The sequence below is a fragment of the Cornus florida genome, unplaced genomic scaffold (genome assembly GCF_030987335.1).
Source record: "Cornus florida cultivar Cherokee Brave unplaced genomic scaffold, ASM3098733v1 CherokeeBrave_3.0.0_Hap2_Chr01, whole genome shotgun sequence".
Lineage (NCBI taxonomy): Eukaryota > Viridiplantae > Streptophyta > Magnoliopsida > Cornales > Cornaceae > Cornus > Cornus florida.
Window position 1 is genome coordinate 107,167,627 of NW_026775571.1, and position 22,209 is coordinate 107,189,835.

Below are 22,209 nucleotides of genomic sequence, written 5' to 3' on the forward strand. Positions count from 1 at the left end.
AACCACCATACTTATCAATATATATATATATATATACAACCACCACCAAGCCTTTTCCCAATTCCTTGGGGTGGGCCTCATGAATCCTTTGTTTCCATTCTGCTCTATTTAGGGCCTTAGCCTCAGTTAATCTACATGCTATCATATCTTTCCTTTCTAACTCTACCCACATTGATTTTGGTCTTCCTCTTCCCCTAATATTACTCTCAATGTTTCCAATCCAACAACGATTTACTCGGGAAATCTCAAATATAGAAAGCATTTTAGAAAATAATGTAAATAAAGGCAAGAGTGTTATAAACTGAAAAGATGAAATCTTAAACAGTGTCAATAGTGAGAGATGATTCTCACCTTGATTTGGAATTTATAAAAATCATTCTTATCTTATGGAGGCTCTTTTTAAAGGGTAGCATTATCAAGGACAGCAAAATCCTTCATTCTTTTATTCTGAAGTGCTAGTGACGCGGGTAATAGAGAAAGAAGGCAAGCTACCGGTCTCGTGGAAGACAAGTAGCAAGCTTTAGGACTATATCACTTTTTCTAACTGTGCACATGTCCATACCATCTTAACCAATTTTTTCTCATTTTATCTCCAATTGGTGCTATTCAACCATCTCCCGAACGTGATCATTTCTAATTCTATCCTTTCCAGTCTTACCGCACATCCATCTCAACATTCGCATTTCTGCCACACTCACTTTATGCAAATGTTGTTTCCTAGCTGCCCAACATTTATTATGCCACAATAAAATAATGAATAAATAAATCAAATAAAAAATAATTTAATAAAAAGGAAAATTACATAGCTCAGTAACCGTCTTCAGACATGCCATGCTGTCTGAATCTAAGTCCAAGTTGGATTTGGGAATAAATCAATTCATGCTAGCATATATATATTTTTTAGGTAAGTATCATGCTAGCATCTGATTTAATTTTTTTGGGTCTAAGTTGATTCAAACTGAAAAACAAAATAATGGCGTGACTGGTGTCAAGTTTTAGTTATCCTAAAAGATGTAAGTTAACAATTGCTTAATTCAAACTTTCCTGGACAGTTGTTTGCCCCATTGTTAGAGCCATTTATCTTGTTATCAGTTATGCAAAATCAATTTTGTTTTGCTCATGTCATCATGGAGATCTGACGTTTGAAAATTATGTTACTGTCTGAATGTATCAGCATAGAGTTTTCATGAAGTGATTTAAATGAGAGTTTCTCTTGGTCTGACTCATGGTAAAGTAGTTTACTTTGACAGTTTGAACGGTGCGGACATCGATATGCCTGAGTGGATGTTTGCTAAAATGATGCGAAGTGCACAAATCAGATTCTCTGATCATTCTATTTTGAGGGTTATCCAGATATTGGGTAGACTAGGAAACTGGAGGAGGGTGCTTCAGGTCATTGAGTGGATTCAAGTGCGGGAGCGCTTCAAATCTCACAAGACAAGGTAATTACTTCTCTTCTTTTTTTTTTTTCTTTTTTTAACCAAGAATAAGGATGTGCATTTTATATAATATGGACACGTTGTTTTAAAAATCTATTGTGTATTTTTTTCTGCAATTATTCCTTTATATATATATATATATATATATATTCTTTCTAATATATAATTAGAAATTCAGTGCTCATCTGTGTTTGCATAATTTTCTTGTGGACAAGTTTCATACTTTGACATCTTTTGGTACACAAAAATGTATATATGATATTTAACAAAGGTCAGTCATTAAGATAGGATTTCTTATATTGATCGTCATTATTGCCTGGTAATTTTGTAAGATTACAGATTAAATTGAACTGTGATTAGTGACATTTTCAGATGTAACTTCAGATGATAATGCTAATGTAAATTTATAAATGAATTTAAATTCATATATATATATATATATATATATATATATATATATATTATTATTATTATTATTAATTTTCATTTCCTTGAAACTTCAAAAATGCCAAGTCAACTAAATCTTGTTACAGTATTTTTAGAATGTCTGCACTAGTACTATTTCTTCATTTTGCACAATTAGATTTGGTCTCTATTGCACTCGATGCAGTTGTTACACTGATGCTGTTGTCATGGAACAATTATAGAACAAGGGTCAATTTATGTAACTTGATCTTTGACTTTGTTGGTTCCTTCTTCTGACCTTTTATACATTCCAGGTACATTTATACCGCAGCACTTGATGCACTTGGAAAGGCAAGGAGGCCAGTGGAGGCGCTTAATGTATTTAATGCAATGCAGGTAATGCTTGTACTAGACGCAGAGCATGCTCCCTTTTCCATAAGTGTGCATCTCAAGTTAAGGGATGTGAGTAATAAACATAAACCTTGGTTAACTCTTCTCCAATCTCTTCTTTTATTTCTTCTCCAGCAACACATGTCCTCTTATCCCGACCTTGTAGCTTATCACTGTATCTCTGTCACTCTCGGACAAGCAGGACATTTGAAGGAACTTTTTAATGTGATTGATAGCATGCGGTCTCCCCCCACAAAGAAGTTTAAAACTGGGGTTCTTGAGAAGTGGGACCCCCGCCTTGAACCAGATATTGTTGTCTACAATGCTGTAAGTAATACATGGTAGTAATTTGTATTTGGAAGATTATGGTTGAAACTTCAATAATGTCTTGCCATGAGAAGGGCCACCACTTTAAACTTGGCATGTTGTTACTTTTAGTTTGGAATTTATAATTTCATTTATAGATTCCTTATATTTTTTTTTTCGGTAACTTTTGGATTTCCTATATTGCCTTTACCTGAGTATGTTGTTTTGCAATCCAATATAGAACTTCTTATTCTGTCATTTGTTTTGTTTTGTTTTGTTTCTTCTTTTTTTTTTTAAAGAATAAGAATAACCCTTGTCACAATGGTAGGCAAGAGAAATAGACCGGGTCATAAGTGTTATTTCAATGTCTAGTCCCTGTAAATTGAGGGCACTGGGAAGGGCAGGTTGGGTACATTCCTAATTTGTGACATTGTTTGCACAAAATTGTTGCTCTCAGGATTTGATTTGGGCCTGCACTTTCACGCTAGAAAGTGTAAGCATTTTACCATTGCATCAGATGGTGGGAAAATATGCTGGCTAGCGGCTACTATGGTCTAAAGTTTATAATTTATCACATGTAGGATTTATCATATGAAAATTAAATATACCTTCCCCTGCATCCTGGCCTTGTTTAATTGATGGAGCACAATCCTTGAGATTTAAAAATATACCTGATTCAATTTAATCTTCTGCAAATAAGCATGGGAGTAACATAAGAGTTCTGGGTCAATATTATAGAGATAGGAGAAAGAATGGAATATGAGTGTGCTGAAACTAAAAAACAATCACATCTAAACAAAAACACTTGGTTTTAAAAATTCTTTAATAATTGCTTGAAATTGAAATAATAATCATATATATAGCCAACTGAGGTTCATTAAAGCCAAGCACTGAAACAGCCAAGGGTCTTGAAGATGGTACTATTAGGTGCAAATCGAGTAGGTAAAAGAACTAAGAATGTTTCAAGAGTCGAGATTAAGTGAAGTAATCTTGTTGATCTATCAAGCTAAAATTCAATAATACCCCCCATAATTATCAAATTACAGAAGGTATCCTTATGCGGCTATGCTTACTTGATTAATGTAGGCTAATGAGCTCACAAGTGGGACCTGCTTCAGTTTCATGCCATACTAGAGTTAGTTAATCCTCTGAACTTTTAGGGGTCATGTGGTTTAGACGGATTAAATTGCAACATTCTACAATTGAAAATACTGAAAAAGTGCTTGGATTTGCAAAGAGAATCATTTAAAAGAGTTATCTTTCTGTCCTTAAAGTAGCATTTGAACCTTTCTTGCTCTTTTGCACACATTATTAACTCAAACTTTCAATAATTTTTGTTATCATGTTTTCAAATATCATTTTCGGAAAGAAAAAGAACTGTGCTTTACAAGCCTAGTCAGCCTGTATTGATTCTCTGACAAGGTCATGGTGGGGCCCACCATTTGTTGTGGACCAACCAGGGCCTTGTTAGAGAGTCAGCACAAGCCCACTCACTTGCAGATCATTTTTCAAAGAAAGATGATTGATTACATAGGGAAGTGACTACACTAAAAAGGAACATGTTTTGCAGGGGGAGTTGTGAGGCCTCTGTCCCATTTTAGTTTTGCAGTGACTGCACTAAAAAAGAAAAAATGAATTCGTGAACTGAAATGCTATATAAATAAGTTGTAATGAATTTGATTCCATGGGGCTCAAAATGTCCTAAAAATTGATAATTTTTTGTAGTAATGATATTTTCTTTTTTTGGTGAAGGCAGTCATTTTTGTTGAAATGTTTGGTAACTGTTGAGAGTGTGTAGGTCCTAAATGCTTGTGTGCGGCGCAAACAATGGGAAGGCGCATTTTGGGTATTGCAGCAGCTAAAGCAACAGGGCCAACAGCCTTCTAGCACAACATACGGACTTGTTATGGAGGTAATAGCTGCCGCTAGCTGTTCTCCCGCTGCTCTTTCTCTTTTTGGGGATGAACTTTTTCAATTGTTTATTGGATGAGAGATGTTGGGGCTTAGAAAGTTGTGGCTTTGTTTCTTTTACATCCTAGTTAATGTTCCTTTATACCCTACAATTCTTTGCCCTTTCACTCAGCAAAGATTATTTGGAAGGCCAATGTTAAAAGGTGAAAGGTTTGTCTTGGTTGGTTATGAATGAGAGGGTTAATACTTATACTAAGGATATGCTTCAGATTAGGCAGCCTTGTATTGCCCTTAGACCACATGTGCGTTCTTTGTAAAAGGAACGGTGAGCTAATTATTTCTTTACTTAGAGCTCCGTCTCATACTCCTTGCAATAGTTATATTATTTGGTTGGTCTTTGACTTGTTCCTCCTTGGGATATGATATTGTTTCTACATGTCTTCTGTGATAGGTTTGGCATGGGTGACAGAGCTAAGATCCTTTTACAGCAAGATTTCTAGGCCACAGTTAAAAGAAATTTTAGAATCTTAGAGGATAAGGATTCTGATAAAGAGACGTGAGGGTAGAATTACTTCGTTGACATCTTGTCGGGCCTCAGTACCTAAAGCTTTTTTGGGGAGTGCCTTTGAGTTTAATGTAAATTGATCCAAAGGAAGTCAGTTCCCGCAGAAACCTATTAAAGTTGCCCAAGTGTCCTGGAAAACTCCTCAGTTTGGAAAATCATGTTCCCCTAGTAATCTAGTTGGAAGGATCAAGTTCAATTTCGATGGTTATGCTTTTGGTAATCTAGGTCCGTTTGAATTTGGATGAATTTTCTGTTATCATGTTGGATATTATTGTTTCTGTTAACACTCATCTACCCCAAAAGTTTAAGCTCTTAGAGAGGGTGCAACTTCAATATTTATATCCTTCAACACACCCCCTCACGTGAGGCCTTCTTTTTGGTCCAACACGTGTTTTTCAATTTTTTAATTTGGGTAACGGTGAGGTTTGAACTCAAGACCTTTGGCTCTAAAACCGTGTTAACACCCATCTACGCCAAAAGCTTAAGCTATTAGAGAGGGTGTAACTTTAATATTTATATCCTTCAACAGTTTCTTTACGAAAAAGGCTTGTCATACTCATGCTATTAAGGATGATATACTTCCCCTCTGGCCTTGGGGAGGCCTTGGGGCTACAACATTGCATAGTTGAGGGAGATTTTGATGTGGTTTTTTTTTTTTTTTTTGTTGGGTTGCTTTAGGCCTTTGGCCTTGAGTGTTATGGACATTGGTTGAGAGGGTTTATGAATTTGCCTTCTGCTTTACGGATTGACACCAAATGGCCTCGATGAGGCTGATAGTTTTGTCAGCTGCTTTTTGAATATGCCTTGCAATGAGTTGGGGAATTTTGTTTGCACTTAGTATGTTAGGTCCTTATAAAAGAATTAGTATGTTGGTGAATTTTCTTTTGCAGGAATATTTTTTTAGTTTCTAACTATCTGATAAAATAATTAGTAAAAAATGAGATCCTTCTTCTTGCCTGCCTTATCTAATTTTCTTATCATGAAGCCTCATAGCATAATTTATAGCGGCAATGGGGTTTATTACTATCACTACATGTTGCCACTCTGGCTTGAAATTTTATATGCACTTAATTTGTGAGTAACGATTTTGGGATTAATGAAATGTTAATAAAGTACTTTGCTTTTTAGCAGGTAATGTTTGCATGTGGCAAGTACAACTTGGTTCATGATTTTTTCAAGAAAATTCAGAAATCTTCTATTCCCAGTGCTTTAACTTATAAAGGTAGTTCAGTTAAGTATCTTAGCTCATATTTTTGTGTTGCTGAATTTTCTCATGTGAAATTGACGTCATATAATTTGTCATATATAGTTATTGTGAATACTCTTTGGAGGGAAGGTAGAACAGATGAAGCTATATTAGCCGTCCAAGACATGGAAAGACGAGGGATAGTTGGTTCAGCCGGTGTTTATTATGACGTTGCTCGTTGTCTCTGCAGTGCAGGCAGGTGCCAGGAAGCGCTAGTGCAAGTAGGTTTCCTTCTGATGCTTAAAGAACTTTTTTCTGCTGTTTTGTGCGTGTTCTATTTTTTTCCATGGTAAATTTTCATTGAATGGTATTGCGATATTGCATTAGTTGATAATGTTAGTGACTTAATTGTCAGAGCTCAATTTATTTTGTCACTTCAAAGGATGACAACCAAAAAGCATGGACACTTCTAAGAAGTAGTCATATCCGTGTCCAACACATGTTGGACACTGAACAAACATGCGACCAACACATCTTGGATGTGTCCATTACATATTAATTTTGGAACCATACCGACACTTCTTGAACTTGTGATCAATGAACCTTGAATTTTATTAAAACTTTTTGTTAATATGGAAAATGAAGTATAATTGTAAGAAAAATTAAAGGGCTATATATAATTCTATTGTTGTATCTAACTATATATGCATGAAGATGGGCCCAAAACCCATACATCAAGCAATTTTGTGATTCGTTATTCATGAGGACCTTGTGCCAATATATACAAGGGGCCTTCTCCTTCATCAATTCACAGTATGGTATTCCCCACATACATTCTAATAATTGACTGCAAAATTTTTATTCCTAAAGTAATACTCCCAGAGTTTGGTGCACTATGCAACAAGTATTTATGAATATAAATCTACAACTGTGGTTCTGATGGGATATGTGCCTGATTGGTTATTTGGGAGGGATTCACCCATGGGAAAACTACTATGTTATTTTGATAGGCCCATATATACATGACATGTTCCCTTAAATAATTCGAAACTACTGTTTTGGGTACCCTAGTGTCACCCATACAATAAATCTGTTCATACTTACTAATTTGTAAAGATGTAGATGTAGTGTTTTGTAGGCGGTTACAGTCAATCATTTCCACCTAGCTACTTCAATTTTTTGATATTTGCTCTCATGGCTAAAAAATTGTGGGACCCGTGTTGCCTTTTCACAGATTGACAAGATATGTAAGGTTGCAAAGAAACCTCTAGTAGTGACTTATACTGGTTTAATTCAAGCTTGTTTGGATGGAGGAGATGTTCAAAATGGGACATACATCTTCAATCACATGCAAAAGTTTTGCTCCCCAAATTTGGTTACTTGTAATATAATGCTGAAAGCATACCTGAAACACGGGATGTTTGAAGAAGCAAAGGAGTTATTCCGGAAGATGGTGAAAGAAGGCAACCATATTGGCATTATCTCAGATTACAAGAATAGAATTATACCAGATATCTACACTTTTAACACCATGTTAGAAGCCTGTCTCACCGAGCAGAGGTGGGATGATCTTTCTTATGTCTACAAGCAGATGCTCCACTTTGGGTACCACTTCAATGCAAAACGTCATCTTCGGATGATATTGGATGCTTGCAGGGCTGGAAAGGTATTTCTTCTTGTTCATTCGTTCCTTCGATAAGAGTGTTGGCATGTTTTGAACAAATGTTTAATTTCTTTCTTCATAGCATTAGAAATTTAGAAGGCATGAACCTCTCCCTGGAATGGATTCACTTCAGCAAATTTAGCATTCGCTACCAATCACTTAAAAAAATGATACTTCATGCATGCCTTTTATAAGAATGTCCTTGCTTTCTCAAATTGCTAGGAGAATTAGGGATGCCAATTTAACCCACCCCGTTCCGCCCCTATTGGAATGGGTTCGAGATCATTCTTAATTGGGTAGGGGTGGGTTTGGAAAGAGAGTTTAAAACCTGCCAAGTCCCGAACCCACCCCAATTAATAATAAATATATAACCTTGATTAATAATAAATATAAATAAGTATTCTTTTATTAGCTGTAATTTTTCTTTTTCCTTTATTTATTATGATAATTTTAAATTTTAACAATATTTTTGTTATTATGATTGTTAAATATTTAACTATACTAATTTTTTTTATATCAAATTTATCTTAATTAGTTTGAATTTTAATTGTTTTTCTTAAAAAAAATATGTATATTGGGACGCCCCGAACCGCCCCAACTCCGATGCAGGTCTGGTTTGGGAAATGATTTTATTCATGGGACGGGTTTCGGAAATGGGTGCCCTGTCTCGAACCTACCATGTTGACATGTATAGGAGGAATATGTAAACCTGCTTACTTCTTCTTTTCAAGGTCAATTGTTAACCACCATCTATTATAAAAGCTTAAGTTGTTAGAGAGGGTGTAACTCAAATATATATTTTTTTTAGTTGGTACTTACACACCCCCTTTCCAAGGAATTGTTTGTGTCTAGCAGGAATCGATCTTAAGCACCAGGGTCCAAGTCTTTTCCAACTAGGCTAACCTTTGGGGTGTAACTTAAATATTTAAATCTTTCAACACACCCCATCACGTGTGGCCTTTTTTTGGTCCAACACGTGTTTTTCTATTTTTTAATTAGGGTGACGGTGAGGTTTGAACTCGATACTTGGCTCTGATAACATTTTAACCATCATCTACTCTAAAAGTTTAAACTGTTAGAGAGGGTGTAACTTAAATATTTAAATCATTTAACATTTACAAAAATGAACTTGCACTTGTCTTAGTTTAATACTTTTGGATTTGATTGGTTACTCTAGATATCAATTAATTGCAAAACTCATGGAATATCAACTTGTTCAATAAATTATTCTAAATTGGCAAAAAATTAATAGTCTAGTTTTATGCCGTCAATAATGGGTCAGCTTGACTGAGGCAGTCAGAACTTAGTGAAATTTACTAGTATATTACTTTCTTAGGGTTGAATCTTAGCGATCAAGATTTGTGGAACCTTTGTGCATTAATTTTTTATTTTTTTTCCAACTCAGATTTCCAGCTTACTAGTGAAAAAACAAAAATGCAGAAATGCACAAGGATGGTTTCCTTGTTTATCCATTAGTTTGTGGTTGATCTGGCCCAATAATATGTAAATTTTTAATTCCAAAATAAAAAATTTACAAATTATAATCTAAATTTTTATAGGCTTATAATTTTTTTCATAATTTCTTTGTTGTTTAGTTGTCTATAGACAGGATATCTATATGATTTGCTTTGATCACATGACTATGCTTTCTTATAATTATTATAATTATTTTTTAAAAAAAACATTACTCTCTTAATGGTTGTTCGTTAACTGGATAGCACACATGCTTTCAGGAAGAGCTGTTAGAGACAACTTGGAAGCACTTGGCCCAGGCAGATCGGATTCCACCACCCCTTCTTGTCAAGGAAATGTTTCGCATGAAATTGGAGCATGATGACTGTGCCACTGCTCTGTCCTGTATTAGCAGTAACCATTTGAGTGAGTTGTCGTCATTCTCCCAAAAGGTATGGGCGAACTTTTTTGAGGAAAATGCCCATCGCTTCCATAAGGATACTCTTGTTAGGTTGATTCACGAGAGTAGCAACCTTGTTTCGAGAAGTGACTCACAAAACCTAATATTTCAGAATCTAATAACAACTTGTAGAGAATTTTTAAGGGCCCATATAACCCTAGCTGGGACTGCCCAAACAGAAACTGTTGGTAGATTGAATGTGAAACAGCTTTAAAATTTTAGTGAAATTCATTATGTTGTAATAGTTTTGTTGGAGGTGTAAGTCAATATTAAGAACAGGTCAATTGTTTTCAGTATTTGTATTATCTCGTGTGCCATTAGCTAGCGCAGGGATGCAACATATTCTTGTGTTGATCCCTTCCCCAGTGCATTGGCAAGTACTGGAGTGAATCTAAATCCTTAACTAGCTATCTATCTTGAGAAACCATGAACTCATATCAGGATGCTGTTGAAGGATTTAAATATAACAGAGTAGATGGTCATGTATTCAAACCTCACGGTCACCGTGAAGGTCCAAAATGGTAAAAAATTTGGAACTTGTAGGCAAGGACGGACTTAACAAGAAGTCGGGGGGACAATTGGCCCCCTGTAATATTTTTTTTAGTATTAAATTTTTATAATAAATTAAATTATTTAGCTGTAAATTTAATACTTGCCCTCTGTAGTTAAAACAAAAAAGTATTGTTGCCATCTCCCTCTTTTCACACGTCTTTTGACTTGACTTTTTTAGGAACTTGGCAAAATTAGATCTGTAAACACACACATATGTTAAAAACAAAGCCAAAAAAGGTGAAGCCGCAAATAGCAAATACCTTTTGACTTTTTGATAACTAGCAAAATTACATCCGCAAACTATTCCACTAAGAGAAAATCAGAAACTGAATTATATATCCAAGAAACTGGAAGTGGGGTTGAGAAAATTGAAGCTCTATTGAAAAGGAGCATTGGGAGCAGGCTGAGCAGACTTAACTCACAGTAATGCCAGTCACGCCACGGTATACAGACTCAAAATTCCGAACTCTATTTTTAATTGAATTTTTTGTTTATCCTTGAATGATTGATTTTTGTTTTTTTTTTTTGGATTGATTTTTCTCCCCTAATATTATTAAATATGGACAGTGCACAGGCGCACAAACTGCACAATTATGTTGTTGTTGTGATTGTTTATCAATGAACGTTTAATTTGTTTTTGCTTATTAGAATGGTTTCAATTTTTTTTATCTTATTCCCCCCAAAATGAATTTCTGAGTCCGTCCCTGCAGTTGTAAGGGTGGTTTGTGGTAAGGAGTTAGTCTGCAATATATTGTAAATTTGGAGGTTCTGGAAGGTACAAATTTATTTAGTAACTCTACTTAATTTCATCTTATTGCATGGACCATATAACTTGGAAGCACACTTATTAAATTAGAGTTGCACCTATATTTATATAATTTTACAGTGTTTGAACATTTGGTCCGTGAACTTGAATTCAATGGTTTTTTTCGAACGGTTTAATTTGAATTTATTGATGAAGGGGTCTCGCTTTATGAAATAAGATAAACTTGAGACTTTAATCTCCGACATATTATTCTTTCAATTCATAAAATTCATGGAATCCAACAATCTTGCCGAGAGTTGCCGGATTATAAAATTAGACATTTCATTGGACACAGAATAATCAAGAACTATGAAACAAATGACTGATTGAAGTGTTCTGGAGCCTGCTGTATAAGAGGGTTCTCGCAATGAGCTTATACTTTTAACTATTTTATTTGTTCACGTGAATCAAATGGAGATGGTCCTTTGTCCATTTTAGAATATTTAGTGTTTAGAGATTTTTAATATATTTCACTATTATTTTTGTTTAGCGTGCCAGATAAAATCACTGGTACTTCTCGATTTGGCCATTAAAAAAGTTGGTTGTATTTAATAATCAATTTTATCTTTTCCCATTTGTTTATAGGTAAACTACACCAACTTGCTTAAGATTTGAACAAATTATAAGTATGCAGACATTTCAACGTTTATTACTTTAATCTTTTTTGAAATTTAGTGCACATTCAATGACATCTTTAGGGTTTTCTTTCTAATAAACTTGTTGACCAAATTTTAAAAAATGACAAAATTTCTCTTCCATTGTATGGAAAGACAATAACAGTTTTATGTATTGCAATATAATATATTATTATAATATAAGAGTTTACTAACTTTTTATACTTAAAAGAGTGAGTCAAAATAGTAAATGGTCTATTTATGTGTAATTTGTCCAATCCTAAAGGATGTCAGTATAATTTACCCCTCTTTTATAAAAATCAAATGGGACGATTTTTCGAAACTTCTTAAGAAAATGTGTGATCTATAAAAATTTGAAAGAAAGAATGGTACATACATCCTAAGTCTGAACTAGAATGATTCACAAATTAAAAATGTTATTAATGCAATTCAAAAGAAAGTTGAATACATTCAATTAAAATGGTGAAATTTGAACTAGAATAAATTTTTTTTACAAGCCAAGAAATATTAGGAATTAGATTAGTAATTGAAAAGAGTCGAAACTTGACACTCTAAAGTTTACCGAAAATATTAACTCATTGGATTATCGAGGCATCTATAACTAAAACAATTCAAAACTCAAAATGTAAGTGGTGAAATTTGAATGAATGTTTGTTATAAATCCAATTAATAATAGTGAAAACCTAAACTTAGAAAGGTGATACTTATCCAAAATAAATAAATAAATAACTTTGAAAAGAGTGAGGAAAATATTATGCATCATTTTTTTTTTTTTTTTTTTGAATAAAGATTGATAATTTTTTTTTTTTTCGTTATTTATTTTGCCATTTTTATTGGGGATATTAACTCTCTTCAACTATCGGCTGTTGTTGATACTTAAATCTCTCATTCATCGCATAAAACGGAAGTAACATCATCACACAACATATATGAAGATAACAATAATACACATTCACGCATAACACAATATTTTACATGGCTCATCCAACTATAGGGCTACGTCCATGGAGAGAGAGATTTCCACTATTATGAATTAATAAAGAATAGAGGATATAACCAGATGTCAAAATCCAAGTCACTCTCACTCATTAGACTCTTGATGCTACATCTTTATACTTAGGAATTATATGTACTCTTCCCCTTCCTTACAACACTAACCCCTTTGACCCCTTACATCTTTTCTCTCTTCCTTCTCTCTTTTAATCCATCTCTATTTATTGAGTCTTCAAACCTAATTATTTGTTAAACGTATTACCCAATTTGCATGTAAAGAGTTACCACATCAGTCTTTAACCTAAAATAATAGTCTTCTGATTTTCCTATCATTTGGTTCAAGAAAAGCGTAAACTTGTTCAACTGGGTTACAATCACATCCAATTGATTCTGATAAAAGTTGAATTGATTTCAAATAACTTGAACATGTTAACTAATGCTAGAAGACTACTTCCAAACTAAATTAGAGCCACAAAAACCAGTAGTGTTAAAATGTGAACTGATGTGGCGCATTGTGAACATGCAGGTTTCTATAACTCAATAGGATTTTTTTTAAGTATTATATAATACTTATTTATTTTTTGAAAATATATACTTATTAAATTTTAGGGTAAATTACAGGCATTTTTTGAATGTTTAAACAAATTACATACATGTAAAGTGTTTGATCTTCTCTAAGATTGGGGAGGGAGGGTAATAGAGTCTTTAATTTAATTTAATAAAATTTTTAAAAATTATTATTAAATTAGATAAAGGTATGAAAGACATTTCACACATTTAGTGAAGGTCAAAGTAATAAAAGTTAAATGTTCAATCTGTGTGTAATTTACTCAAACTTTATGGGAGGTCAGTATAATTTATCCTAAATTTAAGGGTTTTTTTAAAAAAAAAAAGTTAAAACAATTATCAACACACCCTACTTCCATTGAGGTTTAAATTCCCAACCTTCCTTTTGAGAAAAAAAGGAATGATACCGTTAGACTATTTGATTCTTTGATTAAAAATAAGTATTGTCTCCCACTAAAAAAAATACCGTTAGGCTATTTGATTTTTTTTTGGTAAAATATATAACAATTACGAGGTTTATCTTTTTAAATCTGTTCACATGTGAATGCCAAAGATTCGCTGTCATTATTTGAGTTGATGAAAAACAAAAAAAAAAAAATAATGTCATGTTAGGTGTGAATGATAATATTAATAAATCAGATTTTCTCGTGCGGAGATCAGTGATATCTTGTTGGACTCTGTACCATTCATCAAAATAACAGATATTGATAGCACCAAATTGGGGAGAAGATTCTCTTTTTTGAAGAAGCCTTCCTGGTTATCTGAATTATCAACCAGTATTGGGAAAAGTGTGTTATTTAAGTGAGTTTATCATTCCACATTTAATTATTTGGATATCATGTCATCAAAGATATTCAGAACATTAAAATATGGGACTTTTACAATAAAGTGGTCTTAGTAAAGGTATATTACCCATAGTCAAACGTAGTTTACATATTTACAAATACATGAATCAAGTTCTATTTTTAGCCCTTTATTAAGCTGAATTTATATTTTCACCCCTAGGAATTTAATTTATGCATAATTTATCCAAAGAACAACTTATTCAAGTATTAGAATTTTGTCAAACAGAACTTAGAAATTTCTACATAGCGCTAGAATTAGGAGACACAACACGTAGTCTACAAAGAAGAATTGAAGAACTTAGATCTAGAATTATATTAATACAAAACATTTTAGAAACTAGACGGCAACGATTTTAGTTTATGAATAGACTTGACTTTAATAATTTATATACTTCCATAAAACGATTAGAAGAAAATTTAGATTATATTAAAGATCAAGTAGTACAGAATTCTAGTCTAAATAATTTAGATAACAAGAAAATATTAGTAACAATTAAAGATATCAATAGTGATATTAAGAATATTGCTGAAAACCAGAAAATAATCCTAGACTCTTTAAAATCCCTTAAAACCGATATCCAAAAATTATTACAATAGTTTTATGAGCACTAGTAATTTTGAATATTTAACCGCGTTAGCTGAACTTTACAAAATTGATAAAGAACCTATAGGATTTACTAGCTTTAAAATAGACGTACAGTCAACTAATATATATATTAGACAAAATAACTTTTTAATTCAATTATTACTTCAGTTATCTGATAAAGTTAATAAACTTGAAGAGAAATTAGAAGTAATACAAAAAAGTATTCCCAGAGAATCTTCAAAAGAATTATCTGAATTATCAAATAAAATAAAAGAATTAAAATTGTCAGTCAATAACCAGTCCTCTCCTACAACAGCCAAGCGTGTAAATTTATTACAACTTCAACCTCATAAGCAAATACCACAATGGCCATTATCCTTAGAAAACCCAAAGAAATAATGAGAGTAGAAGATTTATATGATAATGAACATGATGCTAAAAAATATATAGAACAAGGAATGAAGAAGGTAAAATATAAAATTAATCTTTATTCTAATAATTTATTAGATTTTCAGAGCAAGATATATAATCATTTTAGCCAAAGAAAAATGAGTGCAGTTAACAATTAAGTTATTTTAGACCTTATAACACCCGAAGCATGCCAAGAACTAAATAATAATAATTTAGAACTTATGCATTTAGGCGTCATAATGATAGGATTAGTAGGATTAAACAGAGCAGAAACCAAAACTAGAGCACTTGCTTATATTTATGATGATCGATGGAATAACCATCAACAAGCACAAATAGCCAGCGCCGAAATAGACTTAGCCGACAATGCCGCAATAGTAGGATGTATTCCCAATTATACGATGACTACTAGAGAATTCAGTAAACATATTAAGATAGCTATATCTACAAAATGATATAATATGACAGGACAATTTGAAAATCTATTAGTTAATACTTTATTTATGGGAAAGACAATTAATTAGTATAATTTAAAATTTAAAGCCCAATTTAGTGAAATAGTTAAACCTTTTAGTAGCAAATATGTCCAGATGATAGAAGCCAGAAAAGTAAGCAGTATTACCCATGAAGGAACAGAATAAAAATTACCTAAACTTATTACTACACTTAAAAAGATTCCCGAAAATAATATGATATATGTTTCAAATAACAGAGATGCTAGCATAAGGTTTAGTAATTATAAAAGACAAGACAATTTAGTTGATGATACTCAAGAAGACTTTTTAACTACACTAACAGAGATCGAATCTCCAGAAGAAATAAATGTCCTTTATGATAGATTAGAAGATGAAATTCTAGATAAAATAATGTACGATTTTGATAATTTAGAATTAGAAGCATTGCAAGACAAGTATCCAGAACCTAAATACCAACTTATCGAGAGTATTTATTTAGGATAAGGAAATAATGATGATATTAAGAAAAATATTCTAAGTGTCGGATTTGAATCCTTCTATACAGCAATATAATTAAATACAGTAAAAGAAGAATTAAATGTACTAGAGCATAGAGAAGGGAAAGCACCAGAAGCATCAGAATCTCACTCAATCGACCAAGAAATGAGTGACCAAAGAAAGACTAACACTTCAGGTAGTAATACCTTAAGTGATGACTTTACTACTGGACAAAGATTAAATCCCTCACGAGAAACTTATGTAGAAAATAGAAATATACCAGATATGTACACCTTAACACAATATCGTAGACAATATGAAAATATACCAGTGCCAATCATCAGGAACAATATTAGACATAGCAAGACACGATCCTCAAGACTGGGCAAAGGTAATCGAAAATTGGGAACAAGATTGTAATAGGCAATCTATTTTAACCAATTTTGACAATAGAAGTCAAGCCTTAACCTATTGTGAAACCTTATTAAGAAAAACCATTCGTGACTGGTGGCAAGCTTATAGAGTAATTTATCCAAATGATTATGCCATCTTACGTGATAATTTTACCATTCAAGGCTTTACAAGCCTAATTAAAAAAGTATTAATTGGTGAAGACAGATTATTAGATGATACCTTAATAAAACAAAACGAAGCTTTACGTAATTTAGAATTACAATAGATTTGTGATTTTAGATACATAAAAAACTACACTAATAAGTTTTTTGAGTATTTTGCAGCCACTGGTAAAACAGGTGATAAAACATTACTTGATCGATATCTTCAGAAGTTACCCGGAAGCGTAAGAATTAAAATATGGGAAAAATGGTTAGAAAACCCTAGACGCGATACGCTGACCATAGGAGATAGAGTTAATTATGTGTATAACATGTTAAAAGTAGAATGTCGACAACGTAAAGAATCTAAACAAATCAAAAAATCATTTTATTATACGTGTAGACAGAAAGATTTTCCACCCCAGTATGGGTGTATGCCTCAGAAAAATTATAATTATAAGCATAATAAACCTAAAAAATATAATCTGCGTAAAAACAAAACCTACAAGAACTTTCTTAATAAAAAACCATATGTCAGAACTAACCCTAGGCAATTTAGAAAGTGGCCTTGGTATAAAAAGTAAAGGATAAATAAAGAAAAAAAGGACAACAAAGACAAAGATAATAAGGTAAATACTTTACCCACAAAAGAAAGACACTGCAAATATTTTTATTTGTGGAGATCCAGGACACATTAGACCAAATTGCCCTCATAGATACAAACAGAATCCTATTAAAAGGATACAAGAAAAGATCAACATACTCGAAGATATTGAAGAACAGATAGAGGAATTATATGAACTAGAAAGTATTTATGACTCTGACGATGATAATGAAAGTATATATAGTATCGAGAGCTTAGATAGCAACTTTGATAATGATGAAGACTTTGAACAAGGGTTTCATTCAATAGAAGAGTTCGTTCACACTATAAGTAATCCCTCATGTCAGTATAAATTAGTTAGTTTTCAATCTTCTTCTTATAATTGCAAACAGTGCAATACATCTATTAAAGAAGGTCATTACTGTGAAAACCATTGTAAAACTTTATTATGTCATAATTGCTATACAAAATATGAAGATAAGCAAGAAAATATTTTAGTCGAATCTATAAATTCAATATATAAACCATCTAGTCTAATTCAATTCCCAATAACCTTAGAATTTAAAGCAAAATTAGTTTAAACTTCAGTTATGCTTGATACTGGAGTATCTAAAAGTATAATTCAAAAACATTTAGTCCCAGACGAAACTTTAGTAAAGTTAAATTATAATGTTAACATGAGGCAGTATAATAATGAAAAACTTCCAATAACCCATTGTGTTCAAAACATTCCTATATTTAATTAAAAATGAAAAGTTTGTTTTACCCCAGACTTATGTAGTTAATAATATTCCTAGCACCTATGATTTTATCTTAGGATCAATTTTATAAACTCACTTACCGGAGGATTTATGTATATTCCTACAGGTTTACAAATTTTTAAGAAAGGAACCTTTATTTCATCTAGAGATCCTTATATTCCTCAAAAAGATAAAGGAGCCATTACATATGTTAATACCTTACCTATGACAGAAGAAACAACCGAAAATTTATTTGATGTATCTGAATTTTTGGAAGACGTTTCTGAAGCTTTAATGTTTCTTAGTCATCTAGATGAACCAAAGATTTTCCTAAATAATAAAATTATATTAAAAAACCCTAAACTAAACATTGATAATCTTATAAGATTAGCTGAAACCACAGAAATTTTAGGTGAAGACCCCCAGAAACACTGGTATAAAAATAAAATTGAAGAAAAATTAAATATAATAAATCCTTTTATAACTATAAAGGCATAAGATATTCCTCATACCTTAGACGATCAAGAGGAATTCTAAAGACAAATTAAGGAACTGTTATTACTAAAAGTAATAAGAAAAAGTAATAGTAGACATAGGAGTCCAGCTTTTATGATCCGAAATCATGTCGAAATAAAATGAGGAAAGGCTCGTATGGTTATAAATTATAAAAGATTAAATGATAATACCTATGATGATAGTTATAAAATCTCTAATAAAGATGTTTTAATAAATCAAATCCAAGATAGAAAATGGTTTTTAAATTTGACTGTAAATCAGGATTTTAGCAAATCCAAATGGCCGATGAATCCATTGAATGGACAGCATTTACATGTCCTGAAGAACATTATGAGTGGTTTGTTATGCCTTTTGGATTAAAAAATGCGCCACAAGAATTTCAGCGTAAAATGGATACTATATTTAATAAACATTCCAAATTCTGTTGTGTTTACATTGACGATATCTTAGTCTTCAGTCAAACTAAAGAAGAGCATAGAAAACATCTTGAACTTATATTCAATGAGTTTATAACACAAGGACTCATTATAAGTAGTAAAAAGATGATATTAGAAAAACAAGATATTGAATTCCTAGGTTTATACATAAAAGATGGAAAAATAGAATTGCAATCCCATATTGTCAAAAAGATTAGAGACTTTCCTGATAAATTAAAAGAAACCAAGTTATTACAAGCGTTTTTAAGATTATTAAACTATGGTTACAATTTTATTCCAAAATTAGGACAACTAGTAGGACCTTTATATTTAAAACTTGGAAAACATGGTCAAAAGTATTTCAATACCCAAGATATAGAGTTAGTTAAGAAAATTAAATCTTTAGTCTCTCAGTTAGAACCTTTACAACTCCCACTTGAAAACAGTTATAAAATTATTCAAACAGATGCATCAGCTCAAGGATGGGCAGGTCTACTTCTTCAAAGACTAACAAAAGAATCTTTTCGAGATGAAGAACAAATTTGTCGCCATGTTAGTGGAACTTTTAATAAAGCACAATCTATTTTACCCTCAACAGATCTAGAAATTCTAGGGGTAACCAACTCTATTGAAAAATTTCAGATATTTCTTGATAAAAAATTTCTTATACGAACAGATTGTGATAGTATAGTTAAATTTGCAAATAAAGGAAAACAACATCGGATGTCTGCTAAGAGATGGATTTCATTTATTGACTGTATTACTGGAAGAGGTTTTAAACCTATATTTGAACATGTCAAGGGAAAAGATAATTATTTAGCAGATATTCTATCCCGTTTACTAATTGATTGTTAAATCTTTGCAGGAATGAAAATCAATAGCAACAATAGCTATAGCCTTATACCAGGCACTTCTAATCCTCTTTTGATTATTCAAAACCCAGCTCAACAGTTCCGCGCTAGACATAATCTTTTTCCTGACCAAAAACTTATTTTAGATAATATTTGGTTTTCTAGACACAACCCCGATAGAACTCTCGTCAGAAATTTAAATACCTTAAGTGAATATTTTGTATCGACTAATACAGCATATCAGAATTTACAAAAGGAGCATGAGATTCTTATATCTCATTATAAAAAGTTGAATTTAGCTTATCAAAGATCAACATAAAACCCCACAGAACTAACCATTTCCAAACAAATAACTAATGAAGATGAAAATCTTCAGAAAGTTCAATTTTTGCAGGTACAAACCAAGCATGCTAAGCTTCTACTCCTCTTTTCCTTAACTTACAAAGAAATCCTAAGACAACAAGTTGAGCTCTTCTCTGATAATCTCAAAGACTTTATCCTTGAAGAGATTAAGTCTGATAGTTTCAAAGAATGAGTTGATATCCAAAACTACCTCAAAAATAACAGTCCACCCAAAGGAACCCGATATAACTATTTTTTTCTACGATTTATACAAACAGGCACCCAGATACCTATGTCCGTTTTCTTATTAGATGTAAATCCTATTTTCTTTATTCCTTTTGAAGTAACCAGAAAAACCCTTTTCTCTACAAAAACAACCATCTGTTATCTAAGTAAACTGTTAGAATTATGAATGATCTACAGTATCACTATACCCAAGGATACGCCCTTAGAATATCTAAATTCTTTGTGTAATTTTCCCAACCGTTTAAACCAAGCCATTACTTTCGAATAGAAAATAACCCAAAATTTCATGCCAGAAAGTCTAATTCTCCTTCAAATCTACAGTACTCCCCCAGAATGGGTAAAAGATAGAGCTATAATTTTGGGACAGCATCAAGTTTATATTCATTCTGATCCATCTGAAGTCAAGCGTCTAACACGACATGTTGATTTCGCAAATAACTTTCGTGTTGAAATTGACCCTACTACCCTTAACCATTTGGTGTACTATAAAGCTTATCAACAAATTAACCCATGCTACAATCCTGGTTTCAGACTCTACGATCATAATATCAATATGGAAATTTTTGTTAAGGCAAGAATTCCTCATGTCATTAAGTCGTCTCCCGAGATTGAGATATCCCCAGAAATTGAAGATATAATAAATGAAGAAAAGATGTTGTTAGAACAGCTTGAGCTGGCCTACAAAAATGAAGAAACTAGCTCACCAGACAGCATTGATGCATATCTGGCTCGCATACACAGAGGAGATATCTCACCAGTTAGCCCAACCGACAGAAATTTGGATAATATGCACGAATTTTGAGGAAAAGCAGATTCTCCATAGTCTAAATAAAGGCAACTTCAGCATCCAAGAAAAAGTAGATCCTCAATAGTGTACAGTTAAAGGCATATCCACCGAAAGCAGATCTCAACAGCAAAAGCAGAAATAATTCTCCAGAAAATGACATCAACAGTTCAGCAATAATTTAGGTCATCTTATCTCTAAAGCATCTTCAATCTCAACCATCCATGAAATATTTTCAAACTCAACCGCTGATTCATCCCTCTCTTCTGCTATAAAAAGGAGCCTCTCTGCTCAAGTAAAGATCATCGAGTTTTTAGAGCCATCAAGTCTCGAACCTTCAACAATCCAGTCTTCAGTTACCAGTGTGTTTTTTTTTTTTTTTTTTGTGACTTCCTTCAGTGTATATTTCCTTTGTAACATATAGTGTGAGAGTGTATCCATGTATAAATAGTGTGTATCCATGTATATATTTTTCATGAAATAAATCATCCAGTTTGCTCCTGTTAAACAAATTTCTTTTTCTTATTTAGTATTTTCAGTACTTTCGGGTAAAAGACTTCTGTCGACCAATAGATTAAATATATAGATTTTATTTAGCCAGACAGTGTAGATCCTAGAATTTTCTTGAATCTAACCAGTACAAGTAGCCTTAGTTTTAATTTATCAATTTCTTCTGTGAGTTGACTCGAACTGTTGACTTGTTGGCCCGTTCTTTGCCGGTGTTCAGACGTTTCTACAGGGTGTTATCAAAGTGTTATCAGGTTCGGCAGTCATTTCTGTGATTTAATTGTTAAATTGATTCTATGTTATTTTGCATGCTTCTATCCGGTTGAATCCATCTCAATTTTGGTATCAGAGGTATACTGTTTCGTTAAATTTAATTTATATATGCGATCTTTTGTCTAAAGAAGTCTATAAGTCTTTATTAAGCTACTGTGTAATTTTAATTTACCGTGAAAAATTAAAAAGAAAAGAAAAAATATTAAATATTTTGTTCAAAGATATTGCTGTACTTTTATTTCATGATCTAAG

At 32.4% G+C, this 22,209-nt stretch overlaps 1 protein-coding gene across 1 annotated transcript in view; it reads left to right on the forward strand.

The window, feature by feature from the left end:
* Positions 1-10,082, forward strand: part of LOC132312462 (pentatricopeptide repeat-containing protein At1g30610, chloroplastic) — a 28,433-nt gene extending 18,351 nt beyond the window's left edge. The window contains exons 2-9 of the mRNA XM_059810843.1: positions 1,251-1,442; positions 2,159-2,240; positions 2,370-2,561; positions 4,339-4,452; positions 6,148-6,238; positions 6,326-6,483; positions 7,437-7,868; positions 9,599-10,082. Of these exons, the coding sequence (XP_059666826.1) occupies positions 1,251-1,442; positions 2,159-2,240; positions 2,370-2,561; positions 4,339-4,452; positions 6,148-6,238; positions 6,326-6,483; positions 7,437-7,868; positions 9,599-9,991 (1,654 nt within the window). The 3' untranslated portion in view covers positions 9,992-10,082. The remainder of the gene's footprint in view (positions 1-1,250; positions 1,443-2,158; positions 2,241-2,369; positions 2,562-4,338; positions 4,453-6,147; positions 6,239-6,325; positions 6,484-7,436; positions 7,869-9,598) is intronic.
* The last annotated feature ends 12,127 nt before the right edge of the window (positions 10,083-22,209 follow it).